This window comes from Zootermopsis nevadensis, unplaced genomic scaffold (assembly GCF_977971745.1).
Source record: "Zootermopsis nevadensis isolate Lab colony 2312 unplaced genomic scaffold, Znev_1.0 Znev_ptg000024l, whole genome shotgun sequence".
Taxonomy (NCBI): Eukaryota; Metazoa; Arthropoda; class Insecta; order Blattodea; family Termopsidae; genus Zootermopsis; species Zootermopsis nevadensis.
Window position 1 is genome coordinate 3,000,530 of NW_028259156.1, and position 21,975 is coordinate 3,022,504.

Here is a 21,975-nt window from a genome sequence, read left to right on the forward strand (position 1 = left end):
TGCTAATAATTATAATTAGTCGTTCTTTAGTTTGGTATTGAAATAAGAAGACGACTACGCAGTGAACTGTACATGGGGTGAGATTTAATCTGTGCCCGGGTGAGTGAAGTCGATAATAATTTTTGATCAGACTGCCCGAAAACCCATACATAACCTATTTCAATGCTTCATGTTTATTAAGGTTTTGACCGGGATGTTCTTTTGTTAAATCTTATGTGGTACCGCCTGATTCGACTTCTAATGGTTAAGTGAAGTGTTTTCTTCGCGGTACGGTCTGGATTCGTAAATAATATTCAGACGATCTTCGTCTTCAAAGGGTTAACGTCAAAAATTACAAAAAAATATTATATTTGTTACCAGATTTTTGAGTCAGTGTGATCAACTTTTAATCACATATATATGGAAATACGAATTTTATCTAAGCAGCAGAGTACTTAAGGAAATCGATATTTTTACAAGGAATTCTTAACAAAATATATAAACCGACGAACGTAAATACAATTTTAAATGAGGAATACAACTGTTCACTTGTACGATAAGTCATTTTATTCACTGTAACGCTATTGAATAACTGTCAAAGCAAAGGAGTACAGAAGTAGACAGATCACTAAACAAAAACGAGATCTCAAGGCTTGAGATTTAAAAAATTAGAAGGCTTAAAACTTTGAAGAGTCACACATTTTGATCTGTTGGTTAGAAATAAAGTTTTGGTACTTTGAAAGTATTACACAATGCAACTAAGTAAAATACAAGCCCATGAAATGATCATTCAATTATGGACAAATCACGTCGCTGTTTTATTTTCTATTAAGAAATAAGCTTGATGTTACTATGCATTATTTTTTATACCAACAAATTTGCGGAAACTCAAGTTTAGTAAGCACGTACTTTGATATAAGTTCCCCTATTAAAATTGTAATGGCTGCCACAAAACCCATCGCCAGTGCAGTAAATAGGAGAGCCACAGACTTGAATTCTATTTCACTAAATAATTCTCCTGCGTTGTCCAGCGTCCTGGGAATTGTCGTGCTGGAAATTCTCGACAGAATACCATTTCGACGGAGTTCTGAAGAACTGAAATAGATTATGATGTTAACTGGTATTAATTCGAGTTCTTAATGAGCTTGTAGAATTATAAAGGGTTTAGTGTCACTTGAACCAATATTTATATTTGTTTAATTTTAACCGTCTAATCACAATAAAATATTTTATTAAATATTAAAATATTATTACTACAATTAACATTTAATATTTAAAATATTTAAAATATATTAAAATGATGCTCTTTCTATCGAAATGTTCGATTTACAATTAGAGCATCATCTTTTTCAATATTTAATAAAATATTTTATTGTGATTAGACGATTAAAATTAAACAATTATAATTCATCACAATATGACACAACATTATCATCTCATAATATTTATATTTATTTTTGGGACTATTTCGTATTCTTGGGTTATCTGTCCGGTTTAGTCTTTTTACAAATTTTATGAAGAACTCAGGACCTTAAAATATGACTGATTATGTCTTAAGAATTTTAAAAAAAATAATATAAATATGGAGAAATTAGATAGTCCATGGTTGTGATAAAGAAACTATTTGAACAAAGATTTATATTTGAAAATAAATTATTTAATCTTCAATACTTAATTAGCAACGTTTTTATAGTGGAATCTTAGGAATTACACTTGTAATCGGAATACTCTAAAAAAATAATTAATGTTGACGAATATACAGACTAATTTTTGACTTAAAGCCTAACAGAACTTAAGCAGCGAAGCCAATCTTAAGTAAATCGATTAATAGTTGTTATTAATTATATTGATGTGTGATAAGTACTTTGCCAGGTTTTGTAGAAACTTGTTGTAGGCTATGGTGAATGTTTACACAACCACTGTAACGTGAAAAATTAATTAATTTCAGTTTCAAATTTTTGTTTTAATTGAGGACATAATTGAATTTACTCGTATGTGAGATTCAAGGTTCTCATAGCGTCGAAGATGGCTTTCATCTGTGACGTTGGTACATACACACATACAGACATAAGACGCACGAACAAAATGTAATTACAAAACGATGTTAGCCATGAGGACGGATTTTCGTATTCTTTTCCGTCACACTTACTAATGACTGAGAATCCTCTTGTAAGGACTTCCCTTCGTAATTGCCATGGCCATGCTGGCTGGTATCGCTGTGGCTGGAAGGCGCACGATCTCACACGCCAGCTGTCCTTTAAAAGAGTCCACCCCAGTTTCCACGCCAGCGAAGGCTATGTGGTCTTCTGAGCAGAGCCGCTGAAGACCTTCGGCCTGTGACCTTGGCATGCTTTGCTTTATTGGTTTCATGAGCGTCTCGTACACTTCTTCTATCAGTGGATTTGAAGATTGCTGAAATAAGTCATGAAAGAAGTCATTAAATTATGTAAGCCTACCTTTTAAGTCGCACATTTCTTCGTCTATCACTACCTGGGTAGTTTGACTTGTTCCTAAATATCGAGTCGTGCACAAATGCAATATTATTAAATCCTACTAACAACGGAAACAAATTGCTAATATATTATTCCTTAAAATGGTAAAGTTGAGTCATATTGTGATATAATAAGTATATATTAAATCTTGTCCGTCTAATCACAATAAAATTCTTATTAAATATTAAAATATTACAATAATTAACATTTTAAAATATTTAAAATATTAAATGATGTTCTTTATCGAAATATTCGATTTACATTAGACCATCATTTTTCATGTTTCACGACATTTTAATATTTAATAAGAATTTATTGTGATTAGACGGACAAGATTTAATATATACATATTATTCCTTATTAATGTATTTAAAGGCAATTTGATTTTCTTAGTATCTGGATATTTGTTAGGTTAGTTAGAGACTACTCTACAGTTCTGGTTGTTAGTACGTCAACTAAATGTGTTCTAAAGTACGTTGAAACGATTTAGATTAGTAAGCTAAATGCCTATTACTAAGTATTAAAATACATTTTTTTTCAGTCATTGTCATACTTCAGCGAATCCTGAAACTCGGTACTCCCATTTGCCACTTCGTAGAATAGACTATATTGTTACGTTGAACGCACCTCGTATTGCATATTCAAGGAGTTTTTTCTTCAGACTAAATTGTTTAATTTTAACCGTCTAATCACAATAAAATATTTTATTAAATATTAAAATATTATTACTACAATTAACATTTAATATTTAAAATATATTAAAATGATGCTCATGTCGTGGAAAAGATGATGCTCTAATTGTAAATCGAACATTTCGATAGAAAGAGCATCATTTTAATATATTTTAATATTTTAAATATTAAATGTTAATTGTAGTAATAATATTTTAATATTTAATAAAATATTTTATTGTGATTAGACGGTTAAAATTAAACAATTATAATCATCACAATATGACGCAACATTATCATCTCATTTCAGACTAAATGTTAATTTACGTAAATTTTCAATTTTATTTATACTTTTTACGCTGCATTTCTCTTGGCTGTCCCTTAATTAATGTTCGGGTTTATGAAAATCAAGGAATATCTTGACTGTCTGGGCAACTATCAGCAGGCAGGTTTACTAACGTCAAAGTAGTTTAGTTGGGCCGTCCCGCTGACTGCGAGTAAGCGGAATCTTCCATCCTTCAAAAGGCCTTCGTAAGTTGTGAACGGAAGCTGCAGGCTCTGTATTGTGAGGTTAGACACGAACGCAGCTGAATAGGCAGCCATTACCACCGTCGCTGTTAGGTATGACGTCACGGAAATTGCACGGATTACTGATGACCTTACATTTATTGTCGATCCTAAGATGGAAAGCATATCGATTATTTGTGATTCTTCCAGGAACAGTTGATATTTTGGAAAGACTTAAAAAACAAAATTGTGCATATTTTAGAAGTGCGTTAGTCTCTTTTAATGTGTAAGAAAGATTTCTATGGAAATACTATTAAAATCACATAAAATAAAAGTACAATTGATCTAGAAGTGGATAACTTTCTGATATTAATAGACATTCTGACGAAAGATTGCATTTAGAATATTACATTTAAGTTTATATCGATTATACACCTGAAGATGGTTCATTGAAAACCGAAACATGTCGTGAAAAAGATGATGCTCTAATTGTAAATCGAACATTTCGATAGAAAGAGCATCATTTTAATATATTTTAAATATTTTAAATGTTAATTGTAGTAATAATATTTTAATATTTAATAAAATATTTTATTGTGATTAGACGGTTAAAATTAAACAATTATAATTCATCACAATATGACGCAACATTATCATCTCATAATATTTTAATATTTAATAAAATATTTTATTGTGATTAGACGGTTAAAATTAAACAATTATAATTCATCACAATATGACGCAACATTATCATCTCATAAGTGGAAATAGGTTATGAGATAATTTTTCTAGGAAGAAAATGACTGGCATATGATTAAATTATTGTAATTAATCCACACAGTCTCGCATTGGAGCGGTGGGTTTCTGTAAAAAAAATATGTCAACGCAATTTTTATGACGTCCAGAGCAGGCAATTCGGGATTTCTGGTGGTCAAAGTGCGAGATTTCCGGTTTCACCTTGTGAAGATGATTCCACCGCTGCTCCATATTCACTCATGTACCATTTAGGAATGGACAATGGGCCCTCATCGTAAAAATAACAGTATTAAAGTTATGTTTTCATCCTTTATTACCAAATATTTTTGAAATAAATTTCTACTACCAAATAACAATATCACAATCTTTCAATGAAACTTTATTTACCGTCTTAAATCCATTAAAACATCATTTCATGAACGCATTACGAGAAATCCATGTTTATGACAAGGCGACCTTCGATTCAAGAAGAGTCCACCAACTTTCGTAATTGAATGGCAATACGTAATAAAATTTATTATTGTTTCCGTATATTTTAAAAAGTTTTTGTCTTGGCAGAGTAATGAAAGCTAATGAAAGCAATGATTTGTGTGTAAACCTTTGAAGACGAAGCTCATATACACAATACAGTAGATTCCGGTTAATTGGGCCAACGGTTAATCCGGGAAGCCGTTTATATGGGACAAATCTTATTTTAATTCTTTACGTGGAACCACTTAATTAGGACAGAAGCTTAATTGGGTAAAAGTGTTCTTATTCCGATGTGTCCCAATTAACCGGAATCCACTGTATTTAAGAATTCAGTCATTTTTCGAAGAAATATAGGCCCATGATACACATTTGGTAAAACGTTTTGGACGGTGGCGAGGGAGTTTCGCTTGGTGATGGACCTAATCCATAATACAGAAAAATGCCTACTATCATCCATGACTCAAGCGGGTTTCGAACCTGTAATTACAGCTTTTCAGTGGCCAAGATATACGCCGTAGATCCCCTAGTAACTATAAGATGGTCTAATTATCACCCTTTTCGCTGGCGTACCACTAATTCTAATCTAACACATTAAATGTACCACTAACCAAATTCGTTGAGTGAAAAACTTGTTTATGTTAATTTTATCTTTTAATTTTCTTACTTAGTTCGCGTGTCATAGGTTGAGAAACGCTGGTCTGGTCTATAATGATTGAAATAACATTTTAAATAAAAGTGTTGTTACCTTGACATAAGAAGCTTCCAGATATATGGAGAAAGGACTCACTAATAATATCACAGAGATGTTTCTCTAAGCGGATGCTCACGTGATACCAAACTATTGACAGTGAGAGACTTGTTGATAGTAATGCTATAGTCATCACGACGGCGCCCCAAAACGCAGTGTCGAAAGCCCTTACTAAGTTGCTGATGTTTGAAACTGGGTCCGGTTTCCGTATGTGAACTGTGGTTCTGAGAGAGAGTAACATTTCTATTAGAAGAAGATTCTAGTTAGCGGTTCAATCTCGCACATCTCTAGAGCTCATCTGAAATCCCAAAGCCCTTAACTTTTCTCGGAAGAGATTATGTACTTTTGTACGAAAGCTAGTAGTCATAATTGTTTATTTATTTAAATACGTTCATTGCTAAATTTGACATTGAATAAATTACGTTTAAATCATATAATCAATTGATTAATTAACTTTACTGTGAGAAACACACTGTGCCTATAAATACGCTTTAGGCATAATGCCGAACTGTTGGTTATTAAACCAGGTTCATATGGGATTTAAGGTTTTCACGGATGTGCGTACGAAGATAATTGCCTTCCGGATTGTAGCACTATGTAGTTATCGCCCTGATGATGGAGGCAGCAAGAACCTCTGAAATGTTGGTAAACTTTTTTCAGAACCCAGAAGACACTTAGTTATCTTCAGGTTTGTCTAGCACAGTGGTATTTAACCTTTTTTGTTCGCGTACCCCCAGATATAATTTCTCTTCAACTTTGTACCCCCAAAGTTGTTGGTATGTAATCCAAGTTATACATAGTATATAATCTACATCTAAAATAAATTAAATAAATTACATTACTGATTATTCAGTGTTTATCATAAAATAATATTATTTTTTTAAAATTTCACGTACCCTCTAAGATGTCTTCGCGTACCCCCAGATATAATTTCTCTTTAACTTTGTACCCCCAAAGTTGTTGGTGTATAATTCAAGTTATACATAGTATATAATCTACATCTAAAATAAATTGAATAAATTACATTACTGATTATTCAGTGTTTATCATAGAATAATATATTTTTTAAAAAATTTCACGTACCCCCTAAGATGTCTTCGCGTACCCCCAGATATAATTTCTCTTTAACTTTGTACCCCCAAAGTTGTTGGTGTATAATTCAAGTTATACATAGTATATAATCTACATCTGAAATAAATTAAATAAATTACATTACAGATTATTCAGTGATTATTATAAAATAACTTCTTTTTTTTAAATTTCACGTACCCCTTAAGATGTCTTTGCGTACCCCAGGTTGAATACCACTGGTCTAGATAGTACTGGATTGCAATGGGTTAAATAAACCAGTATTGAGGAAAATGAGTACAGTAAACTGCCACCCGGTGTCTTACCTAACGTCTGCTATGGGACTGATGAAATCTACGACGTCCAATCTCTGTGCAGTGGCGATGAGGTTTGTGGTTGCGATGTCGACTTCGTTTCTCGTTAGCATTCCGATGAGTCCATTCCATGAGCCATTCTTCGTCACAGACCCCCAGTCGTTATTCTCTGGTATGTAGAATTTAGTTCTGTCATAAAGGATCAATAGTACGATTTATAATAATTGTTTTATTATCAGGACGAAACAAACGGTTTTTCGTCACTATATAACCCAGAAGTTTCTTTGTTACACTTCTGGACTATTAATCTTGAGTAAGCCGCTCGCGGGGGGTACTGGGATCGATGTCGGAAGAGTTTGAACAAGGCAAGCGTGTTCTGACACACACTACACAGACACAGACTACTGAAGCCTTATAACTTTGCGTTTTGGTGCCGGAGGAAAGATTTAGAGTTGTTACGCGTTGTTATCATTCGTTCTGCTGAAATAATAACTTTAGCGCGACAGCCACGATGTCATAACTGCTTGTGTGATATGACGTTTGCACTAAATTTAGTGAAAATTAGTTGAATGGTTTCGAACGGCGAAAAGGGTAACATTCAGACATCACTGTAGTATCATGTTTGATGTTTCCTTGAAGCAAGATAAAAATGATACTTACGTAAAGTTCAGTACTTTCTGCAAAATGCTCCAGACCTCTCCAAAATATCCACCTAATTCTGTAACTTCCTCTTTAAACTTCTTCTTAAAGTTTGTGTAAAATCCCTAAAAAAACAAAGAATCATACAGAATGTAAGATTTGAGGTTTTCACAGCGGTGAGTATGAAGATATCCGTCTTCTGGGTTGTTGCGCTGTGTAGTCTGGTCGATGTTTATCAACGTTTCAGAGGTCATACTGCCTCCGTCATCAGAGTATGAAGATTTCTGTCTTCTGGGTTGTTGCGCTGTGTAGTCTGGTCGATGTTAACCAATGTTTCGGAGGTCATACTGCCTCCATCATCAGGGCGATGAGTATGAAGATTTCTGTCTTCTGGGTTGTTGCGCTGTGTAGTCTGGTCGATGTTTACCAACGTTTCAGAGGTCATACTGCCTCCGTCATCAGAGTATGAAGATTTCTGTCTTCTGGGTTGTTGCGCTGTGTAGTCTGGTCGATGTTAACCAACGTTTCAGAGGTCATACTGCCTCCGTCATCAGAGTATGAAGATTTCTGTCTTCTGGGTTGTTGCGCTGTGTAGTCTGGTCGATGTTTACCAACGTTTCAGAGGTCATACTGCCTCCATCATCAGGGCGATGAAGATTTCCGTCTTCTGGGTTGTTGCGCTGTGTAGTCTGGTCGATGTTAACCAACGTTTCAGAGGTCATACTGCCTCCATCATCAGGGCGATGAATCTCCCTGATGACAGACATCAACAAACATCGACCAGACTACACAGCGCAACAACCCAGAAGACGGATATCTTCATACTCACCGCCGTGAGAACCTCAAGTCTTACAAAATGTTCGTTGTGTACATTTCACATATTCAGAACTCGTCGGGACTCACAGAGCTGAACACCGCAGATCTGAGCACTAGACCCTGCAGATTTGACCTGCGCTGTATATATCCACGTGCGAGATACGACAGGCTGGCGAAGCTGTGTGTCCTCACCGGTAAGGAAGGACTCACGCGACCCAGTTCTGTGAAGACAAAATTTCGACTGTCTGCTCTGTGAATCACCAAGAACTCACAGTCAAAGGAGATGTCAATGTCACTGAACAAGTCTTCCATACTGAAATTTGTTTTATCCAGGAACAGCAACCATCTTGTTTTCGATAGGGCCTTATACTCGGTCAGCTGCAAATGAAAATAAGATAGGATCAAAATAAAGATAAATCGTTGAAGTCGTTACAGCTTTCAGTTCGCGGAGTAAGAAGTGTTTGTCGTTTCGCCTAACTAACAGAGAGAAGTCGTTACGGTTAATATGCGTAAATGAATTAACGCAATGAACCGCAGGGATTTAAAGAGTTAAAATGAGCATGGAATTGTTACAAACATCATTAAGTTTCTAGTTGTGAAATGACTTTTAAACTTTAATTTACTTAAATATGAGTCGAGCGAAATGAGCCGGGATAGCTCAGTCAGTATAGTGACTAGCTACGGGCTGGACGACCGGGGTTCGATCCCCGACGGGGGCAGAGGATTTTTCCTCTAGCCTCTGCGTCCAGACCGGCTCTGGGGCCCACCCAGCCTCCTCTACAATGGGTACCGGGGTCCTTTCCCGGGGGTAAAGCCGGCCGGGGCGTGATGCTGATCACTTACCCCCATCTAGTGCCGAGGTCAAGGAAGAGAGGAGCTATACCTCCTCTCACCCCAAACGCCTACATGGCGTATAGTGGGACAAACTTTACTTTTTTTTATGAGTCGAGCGAAAATATTAATCTCAATAAAATGTGTGATGTATATATTGAAATTTTAAATGTAGACTGTAGTATGAAAGTCTGGTCTTAGTTCAAAGAAAAGAAACCAGACTGTGTTTTATTCTGTCAATAAACATATGATTTTATCATTCCACGTACTATAAAACTTGGTATTTTATAGGGGATTATATGGTACAATTATCTCTCAATAACAAGGATTTGTAATCAACTAACGGATCATTCATTGTACACATAGCCCACACAGCTAGCATGGAATTTAGTAAAAATAAACGTCTACTTCTTGGTTTTACAGTGGCCTTTTCCATTTCACAATTAATTTCTAAACCTATCAGTCATTTGGAAGTCTGATAGAATTTCTTGGGCTGAGGAACAACCCACCGCAAGACCTGAGCCTGCACAAAATAATATAACTAAGATGAAAAGCATATTCTTTGAGTGGGTTCGAACCCATAGTCTCGGTATTCAGACTCTGAAATAACAATATTCTGAACTGAAAAGTGTAAAGAATTTGTCCAAATTTAATTAGTTTGATTTTAATCTCTTGTTATACGTAATTTTAATTTCTTTCTGTGGTCCCGTAATTTAGTTTAATCCAATATTTTAATGCCGTACATTTATATTCGCTTATAAAGTAAGCCTCTACATTCATCGATTATTTAAGATAGTGTCTAGATAACTGTCTCGTGGATCAGAGTTTTCCTTGAGTAGTCGCCAGTTATTGGTCTTAACGAGAACGTCCTGTCATTGCGGGAACATAAATATTCATCGCCATCTCTGTTACAAAGTTCTGTTCTAACAAGTTTATATCATCCTCTCATTGTGTAACGAATCTGATCTCGTTCACTGCCAAACGTGAATGCGCTCAACGCCTACGTAAGCCGGTTTATAATGTTTTTATTTTCGGTGCGTACAATTTTATTATCTATCATGACTCACGTGTGTTCTGGATTTGAAATGTTTGATAACTGTTCACAGAACAGACTATGGCTAGATGTATTTCTCATTCACGCCTTGATCTTCGTGGTAACCACTTTCCATGATGTATAACAACCACTTCATTCTTCCATTGTGAATGTCTCATGTAAAGTTTATTCTTAATTGAGTCCGAAGATGGATGTCTTCTGGGTTGTTGTCTGGTAGAAGTTTACCGACGTTTCAGAGGTCCTTGGTGCCTCCATCGTGGGGTAAACTTCTACCAGACAACAACCCAGAAGACAGCCATCTTCGGACTCACGGTCTTCGAAACCTCAAATCCTACTTAATTAAGTGTACTTATAGTAAATTATTCAGTATAATATATGACTTACCTAATATATTAAACTTTATTACATTTATAAGATGGTAAAGTTGCGTCATATTGTGATATAATAAGTATATATTAAATCTTGTCCGTATAATCACAATAAAATTCTTATTAAATATTAAAATATTACAATAATTAACATTTAAAATATTTAAAATATTTAAAATATTAAATGATGTTCTTTATCGAAATGTTCGATTTACATTAGAAAAATGATGGTCTAATGTAAATCGAATATTTCTATAAAGAACATCATTTAATATTTTAAATATTTTAAATGTTGAAATGATGAAAAGATTTAATATATACTTATTAAATTTAATTCATTTTACGCAGGTACAAATAGCCGAATAGCTTACTTGTTTCGAGAAGAATATGATTTCTGCGCTCTCAGAAGGAACAATGTAGAGAGGAACATTACACTTGTCAGTCTCCAAGATGTTCTCTTTTCTTCTGAAAGCTACACCGGCTGCAGGAATAACATTTTTTGATAGGAGCGACAGCAAGATGGCAGTTTCTTTTATTCCTAACAAAGCAAGATGTTCCCCGATTACAAACGATGAAATTCGTCAAGCTAAATGTGAAATTTCTGGTTTTTGGGAATTAGCCGCGTCGAATTGTGAGGGGTTTTCAATGCAGTCACCGCCTTGAAGATTCGAGGCGACTTATTTCCGAAAGTCAACGCTATAAAAGTTTCTCGTTGTTCGAATCAGTTCGAATGTGTGTAGAATCCTTCATCTAGACAGCTCTGAGCCGTAAATGAAACTCAGACCTCGCTGTTTTATGAGAGTTCTGAACGTTCTATAAACCATTATTCATAACTCACTTCGAGTACTTAGTAGACTGAATCAAGATCGAAACTTTGTACGGTATGAAGTTGAAATACCTTGGAATAACACGACACCAACATAATAATCAACATAAAGCCGGTTCCTGCTTTGCAGAGTTCCAATACAAAATAAAATAATGTTGAATTAAAAATATTTAAAATCTTTGCTTATCTTAGCTTAATTTGTGAGATGGTAAAGTTGCGTCATATTGTGATATAATAAGTATATATTAAATCTTGTCCGTCTAATCACAATAAAATTCTTATTAAATATTAAAATATTACAATAATTAAAATTTAAAATATTTAAAATATCAAATGATGTTCTTTATCGAAATATTCGATTTGGTCTAATGTAAATCGAATATTTCGATAAAGAACATCATTTGATATTTTAAATATTTTAAATGTTAATTATTGTAATATTTTAATATTTAATAAGAATTTTATTGTGATTAGACGGACAAGATTTAATATATACTTAGCTTAATTTACAAAATATATATACACAAATTGAATAGATAGATTAGATACATGAATACACAGATAGATGACATGACAGATAAAAGATGAAATTTAAGAAATACTCAATATTTTGATTGAATGGAAATAAGCTAGTTGCAACTTCCGAAATTAGTAATAAAATCATTTAGTCATAAATGGTTTTATATTAGGCTGTCATGAAACGTATTAAATAACCTACCTTTATCACCACTGTACAGGACATAAACACAAGACGAGTGTGTGTGTTCCTTTACTGACAGCAAAATCTTGACTTTTGTGTCTACGTCAGTCTCAAATCCTTGCGTGAAAGAACAGAACGCCGATACGAAGATTAACTCAATTTTTACGCATAATTGCATCAGTAGGCCTTAAATATGTGTATCAGAGTCTATGAAATTTTAATTGTATTTACAACACTTATGTAAGATGCCATCTTATGTAAGATACGTATATAATCAAAACAAAATATTATTTCGTGACAGTCTTATATAAAATGGGGAATCATGTTGATTCTTTAGTCATAAATCTGAATGCGATTTTCTAAGTATTTTTATATTCTTTTATTTGGACGAGCGTGAATATTTTATGAAATATGACGCAAGTCATCGATGTAACCACACACTGAACTGTGTTTCTCTGTAGAATTCGCAAAACTGAGTGACTCTCAGACTTACATCTGTGGAAAAGTTTAGAGTTGTCACTAATGACAAGAGTGTTATGGTTTTTGGTAACTTCACACTTAACTGAGTACACTATCACAAACCCTAATTAAACGTAATTACCAAGGCACAACTTTCTTCGTATTTAGTGAGTGTTATATCAGTTACATAATGGATTGTATATTTAGGAAAATGTATTGCTCATGTCAGCCTAAATGTCTAAACAGCAGGAAAGTGGACTAATTATCGTTCTGACATATGACTTAAAGAAACAGAGATTAGTGACGATCAACTAATGCTCTGTGACATTGATTCTATAGTCCATTTATTACGCCAATATAATTTTAGGTATTGTCCATTGATAGTTTATGAACCCGACGTTTCGGTAGTTGGCTCTTATATTGTCGTCTGGTAATTGTTTGTAGTTATAATGACATTTTATTTTGAGGTTGGAGGAGGGTCTAGTGGCGGGCTTGTGTTAACACGGTAATGAACATTAAAGTTCCTACAGTCAGGGAACCTGTTAACCTGTAGCTGACAAGGAAACAGTTAGATCTTTTATTGTGGTTACTTAAATGAAAGACTGTGTGATGTCTTAGATTAATGTGCATTTTAAAGTGGTAATAGCAGAAGAATGTTTCTGCACAATGTAGGCGTAATTCAAATTTTTTGGTTAAATAGTTATGGTTGTAAATTTTTAAAAAGTGTAAGACGTTCATACAAGACCATAATAATTCATAATGAAATAAAATTAAATGGATTGAAGCTTGATAACTTTGTAAATTTATTGATCTGTAAGATACAAATCGAGAAATGCTCCTCACAATACAACAACTAGGCCCTATTAAAATATTCACTATACAAGCACATATATAGTAATGACAAAAATGTATACTTAATGCCACGCTCAATAAATTAGACACAGATAAAACATTGTAGAAGGTATAAATGTCCATGTAACTTCTGGTTCTCGGTTGTGAGGACAGCGTTCGGAAATACAGTCCATAGAAAACACCTGAAACAGATGATAGGAACAGAATATGGACGCAGTGTAGACACCAGTGTTTTAGAAGAGCATACTGCCTCCATATTCAGGGACAACAGACATCTGCGCAGTCGGGAGAACTTCAAATATCATAAAACTAATAGCAAACTACGAGAAACGCATCGTCCTGATAGTGGAGACAGCAAGCACGTCCGAAACGTCAGTAATGTTTTACCAGACTACCCGACACAAGAACCCAAACATAGCCATTAAACATATCAAAAAAATCCGTGTTCATTTTGAAACGGTACCAAGATTACAAGTAGAGTTGTAATGCCTCCTACAATTGATCCCAAAATAGTGTAATTTATGGTGAAGAAATCCCACGCCGTAAAGTTCACTTTTCGATTACTGACTTGGATTAAGAACAATTTAACCTCTTCCGCTGTGGCCGGATGGAGGTCTCTTAGGAGTAACTTCTGTAGCAAGATGGCTGAACGGTTGGCCTCACAGCTCGCCGCGTTGCAGGACCCGGCGACACAAAACAGGAGTAAGAAGTGTACAAGTGCCCAGGACAGTGGTTTCGTCGTGTAATCAAGGATCTGTAGGCCTTTCACATTTATTGAAACTATAACATAACTCAGATTCGTTGTTATTTCGAAGAACGACAACACCATGCAGAGGAGTACCTGAAGCCCGTACATGGAATTCACTGACGCGCACATATCACACAGTACGTCATAAATTACTCTCAAAGCACGAAAACGCAGTCTCTCGTTATGGAGCCAGCCGTTCTGATTGGAGACGCAGGAGAAGTGATGTAAATTATTGTGTGATCTTGTTAATGCCTGATAAAATCCGTCCAATCTGAGCGTCTGATCCTCCACACTTTTCAGATTCTGCACACACGATTTCTGAAGCAATGTCTCCCATGGATTATCATTAGCTTCCTTTTCCGGAGAATTTATACCACGAGCTATATACCTGTTTAGTGTTTGAAATTTTTGTTTGAATAAGAAAACAAGGTTTACGAACTGTGCCATGGTAACAAATTCAATGAAAATTAAAATATATATCATTATCAAACTTGACGTCCAAATACTAAATCCAGTACCCAACGTACTGAAATCATTTATACACAAGATTAAATGAACACAAACAAACGATATTGTTTCCACCAGCAAGAAACTTTCATTACGTTTGAGAACCTCGGTTTTTGTATTAAACAATTCATCGAGTACCGATACCTTCTTTAGTAAAATATTAATTTCTTTTCGAACTTTTATTAGACAAACGGCGAGGCTAACAACACTAGAAATTCCACTGATTAACATTTCTGACAGATACAAAGTACTTGTTTCTTCTCTGACTGGAAGTTTGTCATAAAAACTAAATACACAGCACATACATCCTGTAATTACCATCATCAAAAACACAGTGTACAAAATTCCAAGCACAGAATTCTTCAAGCCGACGTACACTGTCCTCTCTTTTTCACGAGTACAAACGAGGGACAGTGGAGCGAGTCCTAGAAGCTTTGACAAGTAGTACATTGGAATGATGTTGGAGTAAATATTAGGCGTTTTAGCCTTTTTCACGTCTTTATTTGTTGGAAGGAACGTCAGAACTGTGCGTTTATGCATCGTGCTGTTTCGCTCTCGAGTCTGATAAGTGATCAACACCAATTCAATGTTCGTTTTACCAGTGAACGTGTGGCCGGTTAGCGGAAACAAATTCTAATAAAAGATTGAACATAAAGGGACGTGTACTTTCGGTCTTAAGAAGGCGAGGCATTTTCTGTGTACCTATGAGAACATTAATGTATTAGTTTTAATAGCATCAGTAATATTAATGTGCGTAATGGAATTGGAAGTACATGACAAGAAAGCTCGTAATGAGTAATCACGACGTTTAATATAAATTTAATGACGTCATTGTACTAATTCGCAGATGCTTGATGTTTCCAGGTGGAGGTCGTAAGTGCCAGAGTAAGAACTTGGAAGCATAATAATAATAATAAAATTCGTATTTTAAACTTTGGCGTCTGAACGAACTGTGACCGATACCATGTAGGGTGTACTAGAGATTTTTCTTTTACGATTTCTAAAATATGTTCTCTTGTTATGTCCCTTCTCATTTTCACAATTCCACGTTCCAAATTTTGAAAAACCATTGCTTCTGCAACGTAACAATTGAAAAGTCAATATATTCTCCTCTACACTTCATTATACTAAGTGTATTAGCATCGCATCGCTCCGTAAAATTGCGTTTTAATCTACAAATTAACAAATAATTTAACCTGTTTGCGAGACTAACATACCATTTGATTAATTCTTCACGAGCAGTCTTCCCACGTGACACAAATTCATTAATCCCATCTGTCTCTGTCCGTCTTCAGTCGGTTTCTGCGCGACCTTAACCTCTATATTTTGTATTAAAGTGGCCTATGTCCACTGTTACTACGTTTCATGCATCAAGCGATCACTCGCTTCCTCTACATTTCTCTTAAACGCAACTTCTGTGTTTCGTGAAGTTTTAACCTCGTAAGCAAAGTTATTTTTCACGGCCTAGAATATTCTAAAATCCAGTCGCTAATAGTACAAAAATCAGGGGTGATAAAATTGTCTGTTAGTATCATGACAGCGAATCACGTGAAGACGGGGGTACAGCCAACTCCTAAAGTTTCGTGTAGACGTACGTCAATTATACGCCAAACAATTTCCAACGCAGTTCTGGCGTACAGAATCAGTCATTACAAAGGCATTTAGAGGGCCAGCGGTCAGGTTTTATGACTGCTGACTGCGAGGATATTCAAAGAGAGCAGGCCTTTTCGGATATCTTCCGTTTATGTGAGAAGAATTTTAAGACTTGCAATCTTAAATCAATATCAGTCAGGACAGTCGGTGACCCGGTCGAGATCTGAACCATTGACTCTCGCGTAGAGGATTTACAGTTCACCATCTTAACTCGGTGTGATTTCAGTTTTGTGTTTCGAATACTTCGGGTGTATTTTTTTATAAAATCTGAATCCACTTGCCTAAAACTGTAAAAGAATCACCAAATATGTGGCTACAGTAGCAATGATCGATCCTAATAAATTGTAGTTAATTATGAAGAATCCCCAGGCTGTGAAATGTAGCGGTCTGTTGGTGACTTGCTGGAGAAACAACTGGGCATTTCTCATTGCGTGCGGATGTAGACCTGGTTCCAAGAGAATCCTCTGTAGCACTTGGGCAGTGTAGTTTGCTTCAGCTGTAGTTGCACTGCACGATGCTGTGATGGCGACCAGCCTTATAATTACCAATGTCAGCCACACTACAGATATACCAATTGCTCTTGTAATGCCTTCACTTTCCGAAATTTCACTCTGCAAATGTATTTGTATTATAAATCGTATACAGAAATAGATACAAGTTGTTAGAGTTATGAAAGATACCGTGAAATCTACAAGGATTTGTATTCCATACATAGAGTTGACGCAATCAGCCATATCACACAACGCGTAGTGAATTCCAGTCATTAGCAACAGCTGATGTTGAGACGTTGAATATCTGCCAATCGAAATTTTCGTTTCAAATGATCTGGAGTGTTTAGGTCTTCTTGTAGTAATCGGTACATACGCACTCTGAGACAACATACTGGGCCCTGAAACCTCATTTAATGCACAGGAATTACGAAAGTATATCAGTTCAATTTTATGGACCAGATCGCCTTTGTCATTATCGTAAATTTGTTTCAGATAAGTGTTTATCTTCCTGAATCGATGTCTGAATAAGATAATTAAATTTATATACTGTGTCTCCATTACGTAGATAATAGAACGAATAAAATATGAAATTGGCAGGTGTTTAAAATTCTTACTGCTGAGTTCTCCGACCCAAACCCAGCTGTGATAATAGTAGAACAGAACGTAGGTACAAAACAGATATGCCACTTGTAACACCCCAAAAATATATGTCTTCTTATATACGTCTCTGGGTCTCGTCAGTAATATTTTGTCTATTCGAGAAATTTCATTTACCAATTTCGTCATTCGTCTCGTGTTAAATGCAACTCCCAGCAGAACAGACAAGAGTGCAAGCGATGAATTCAGACAAAATACATTAGCGTCTGTGAGAATTATCGTCATATGCTTGTCGGTCGCATAGGAATTCTGTATCCTCCAACTGAGAACAGTCGCAGATGCTGTGAGTGATATGACTATGATTAAAACCGAATAAAATATATCGATATAAGTCGTTTTAAGTCTGTTGGAACTCAAGCCGTCGGGATGAACTTCAGCGACAAAACTGAACGGTGCCAGCCCAAATATTTTTGATAAGTAATAAAGTGGTCTAATGGCTCCGTATATGTCTTCGGGCATATCGACCTCATGTAATCTCCAACCAGACAGACCGACAATGTAAAGTATACAGTGACTTGTGGTAGCCCCTAGGAAAATTACGTCTCAATACTGATCTGTTAGATACAACTCTCTCTCTATCAATGTTTGAACAATTTTAGTGAAAGTGTAAGGTTATGGAGTGTATTATGAAATTGTGTTTTGCTGTGAAAGCAATTTGATTCCGATAAATAAAAGTGTTATTTATCCTTAGGATTAAAATATGTTCAATTCTGTTAGTTCTGCCATTCGAGTTGCTATACATCAGAGTTTATAACAACAATAATCATTTTAAGAGAAGACGTAATATGTACCAGGTTCCTACATTAGCACTTAAATGATTGAATTTTCAGCTATTAAGGCCGTGGTTGATAACGACTGACCACTATTTATATTTTTTTCAAGCTTAATTTTGAGACTGTTATTTCATGTATCATCTACGTAGTGTCACTGAAAATCGTTTTCGAGCATTAAAGATCTGCACCGAAGAGGGTATTTTGAATTATAACAAATTATTATGAATCATTTGTTTGGTTGGTCCACAAACAGCCAAAAACTTATATTATTATTATTATAAATAAATTAAATTGAACTATTATTTGTGGTATTTAATTTTGCAAGTTCTTCTGTTTTTTATTGTTTAATATTTTTATTTATAATTATTGAATTGAATTATATTACTTAGGTATCGTATTTAGCCCATTTACTTGTGAAATATTATTCAATAAATGAATTGAATTATTATTATTCTGTTTTTTATTGTTTAATATTTTTATTTATAATTATTGAATTGAATTATATTACTTAGGTATCGTATTTAGCCCATTTACTTGTGAAATATTATTCAATATGGTACATTTATGTATTTAATTTCATTTGTTTGTTTGTTTGTTTTTGTATTTGTAATGTTTTACTTTTATTATTATTGAAATGAATTTAATTATTTATTATATTTTATCCTGTACTCTGATTTAGTGCTTGGCTGTTATTGGCCTTACTTCCATGTACCCGAGACAAACTTTGCCCATGAGGTACAGAGTGCAGCAGGTATTTCCGAAATACATTTTGTTTTTAATACATTTTACATGTATTATATAGTTTTATTGTTACAGATGACTACATATTTTACGGCATCGTCTTTCGAATGATGTATGAAAATCCTAAAATGAAAATTTTCTGAAGTTTTATTATTATTATATTTATTGAATTGTTGCATTATTATACTATTACAGTTATTACATATGATTGCGTCACATTGAACACAGGCATTTGTAGGCTATGTGATAGTAACTTAAAATGAATTATGGGTTCAAACTTGCCATAAGGGCGTTACTAATATTTCTTAAGAATTAAAAATCATTACAATATTTACTTTGGCGATGTTATGTTGTGAAGCCATGTAGACTCGCAGGCCGATGTTGGATATGTTGGTAAATATCTGCTAGACTGCACGGCACTACAACCCAGAAGATTGAAATCTTCGGGTTTAAAGCCATTGAAACCTGAAATCCTTAGACGCTTGAATTAATGATATTTCTAATTGGTAATAATTATTTTAATTGGGACAATTTGGATTCAACAAATTTATTCGTTTCTTTGTTATTTTTCTTAATATTTTAATATTTTCCGTCAAATCACAATTTTTAATAAGATAATAAAATATAAAATATTTAAAATATCATTTCACGTTCCGCATCGAATGATCGATTTACAAATTGGAACGTCTCTTACGACATGTTTCGGTTATATTTAACCGTCCTCAGGTATAAATTAGATTGGTAAAATTTAAAACTCGAATTACAATCATTTACAATGTTATGCAGTTTATTGAAATGTTCTTATCAGATTACTCTTATATATTAGAACGAAGGTATTGTTTTTTTATATATGGCGTGTGTAAATGATTGTAATTCGAGTTTTAAATTTTACCAGTCTAATTTATACCTGAGGACGGTTAAATATAACCGAAACATGTCGTAAGAGACGTTCCAATTTGTAAACCGATCATTCGATGCGGAACTTGAAATGATATTTTAAATATTTTATATTTTATTATCTTATTAAAATTGTGATTTGACGGAAAATATTAACCTAATTCACAATATGACGCAAATATACTACCTTGTTATTTTTCGTTACGACATAACACGAGCTGCTGTCATCATTGATCTTAAATTATTAGCAGTGATCGTAAAACGATCTCTCAGCTGTGAAACTGTAATAAAATGACGAGATATGTCGCCACGGCTGCAGTGAAGGAACACAGTGTGGAGTGACCGAGGGTGAAGAATTCCGACGCCGTGAACTTCACCGGACGGTTTCTGACTTGCTGTAGGAACAGTTGGATTTCTGTCACTGTGTCTGGGTGGAGTGACGATTTCAGAAGTAACTTGTGGAGCAGGACAGAAGTTTGACTCGCCTCGCCACTGGCTGCATTGCATGACGAACTCATCATGACGATTCGGAAAATTCCTACACCTGCCCAAATTAACGAAAGAATTAGAGCGAACGTGTGTTTAACTTGAAAACCTTCATCTTCCTGCAATCTTTTTGCGAAGCCGATACCGAAATATAAACTTGTAGTGACGCTCATGAAATTCATCGCTGTAGACAGAAGGATCTGCAGACCGTAAGCAGAGTTAACACTCGAGACTACGTCGCTTAGTATGTCGTTCAGACATCGTAGTTTGTGAAGCTGTTGTTGGAATTCTGCTGACGAATTGTTTCTTGCAAAAATTGCGACATCCTGATTATACGGCAAACTAATTTTAATCTGCCCTCCACGTATCCTGTTATTCGCTGATATTGTCCTAGAAAATATTCCACTGTCTTGTATTTTACCACTGATTCTGTGGTCTACCGTAATCGAATTAATGCGTGAATTAAGAACAGAAAATCTACGTTCTATTATCAGAACCGACTTAAAGAATTGTATTTCCATTACACAAACGACAGAATGAATAATACATGAGATAGGGATATGATATTGGTTCTTACTCCCATGTTCATTTGCCCAAACAGTGTACTGGAAAAAACAAAAGAAAACTTCGTATAACACGAAATAAATAAACTCACAGGCTTGGAGAATATTTGCGTTTTTCCACACATCTTCTGACGGATACAGAAGTCCTTCGTCCACTTCAGATATTGATAACAAAATACGGCTAAATGAGTGATTTCGGTGTCTGAGACACTTTACGAGAGACACAGTAGCAACTAAGTAAGTCAACAAAAGAAGAGTTAGGTCTGTAATCAGAACAGAGACCGTTCGTATCTGAGGATATGAATATCGTATCCTCCATACAGCCATCACAGATGTTCCGGCTATTACAAACAAAATCATAGCACTGGTGTGAAGTCTTCCGTACCGAGAAGGTACCAACATTTTTCGTTTTCTACCTGTTAGAGTTTCATCTCTTATGTAAGTGGATGGAGCCATTCCTACAAGATGTGATAAAAAGTATAACACTCGAATTCCGGGAAACGTGTTCCACAGCGTCTGGGATTTCATCTCTGCTACTTGTTTCGTATTCAGAATGTGCTGCGTGTGTGGAACTTTGCCAATTCAGAAATTAAAGTGTTCTTAATTTCAATTATCGTAATTGTTTGATCTAGAAATAAGGACGAGAATGTTTATGTTAGTTTATGTTATAAAAAAGAATTGAATTGAATTATATTTACTTTAATTTGAGTGAAGTGAGGTGATGTTTGACGCAAAGAAAATACAACATAACTAAATAAACATGTTCAAAATGAATGTAACAATGATTTTAGGTCATTTCAGCAATATAATGCCATATATGAGAGGCTGACATCGAAAAACGTCAGAAATTATTTAAGACAGTTGACACACGTGGAATACGACTTACGTGAAACGACATTCCAATGGAG

General features: G+C 34.8%; 3 protein-coding genes across 3 annotated transcripts; all 3 read right to left on the reverse strand.

The window, feature by feature from the left end:
• Window positions 1-523: 523 nt before the first annotated feature.
• On the reverse strand, window positions 524-5,844 carry LOC110831781 (putative glutamate receptor). The gene is made up of 4 exons (XM_022068170.2): window positions 5,622-5,844; window positions 3,602-3,819; window positions 2,129-2,391; window positions 524-1,074 (listed from the first exon to the last, which is right to left on the reverse strand). The coding sequence occupies exons 1-4, from the start codon at window positions 5,755-5,757 to the stop codon at window positions 837-839; spliced, it is 855 nt and encodes a 284-aa protein (XP_021923862.2). The 5' UTR covers window positions 5,758-5,844; the 3' UTR covers window positions 524-836.
• A 10,896-nt stretch (window positions 5,845-16,740) lies between these two features.
• Window positions 16,741-18,152, reverse strand: LOC147872675 (gustatory receptor 68a-like). Its single transcript, XM_087355419.1, has 2 exons — window positions 17,967-18,152; window positions 16,741-17,348 (listed from the first exon to the last, which is right to left on the reverse strand). The coding sequence occupies exons 1-2, from the start codon at window positions 18,064-18,066 to the stop codon at window positions 16,741-16,743; spliced, it is 708 nt and encodes a 235-aa protein (XP_087211545.1). The 5' UTR covers window positions 18,067-18,152.
• A 2,135-nt stretch (window positions 18,153-20,287) lies between these two features.
• On the reverse strand, window positions 20,288-21,523 carry LOC110827306 (uncharacterized). Its single transcript, XM_022058849.2, has one exon. The coding sequence runs from the start codon at window positions 21,521-21,523 to the stop codon at window positions 20,288-20,290; it is 1,236 nt and encodes a 411-aa protein (XP_021914541.2).
• Window positions 21,524-21,975: the final 452 nt, after the last annotated feature.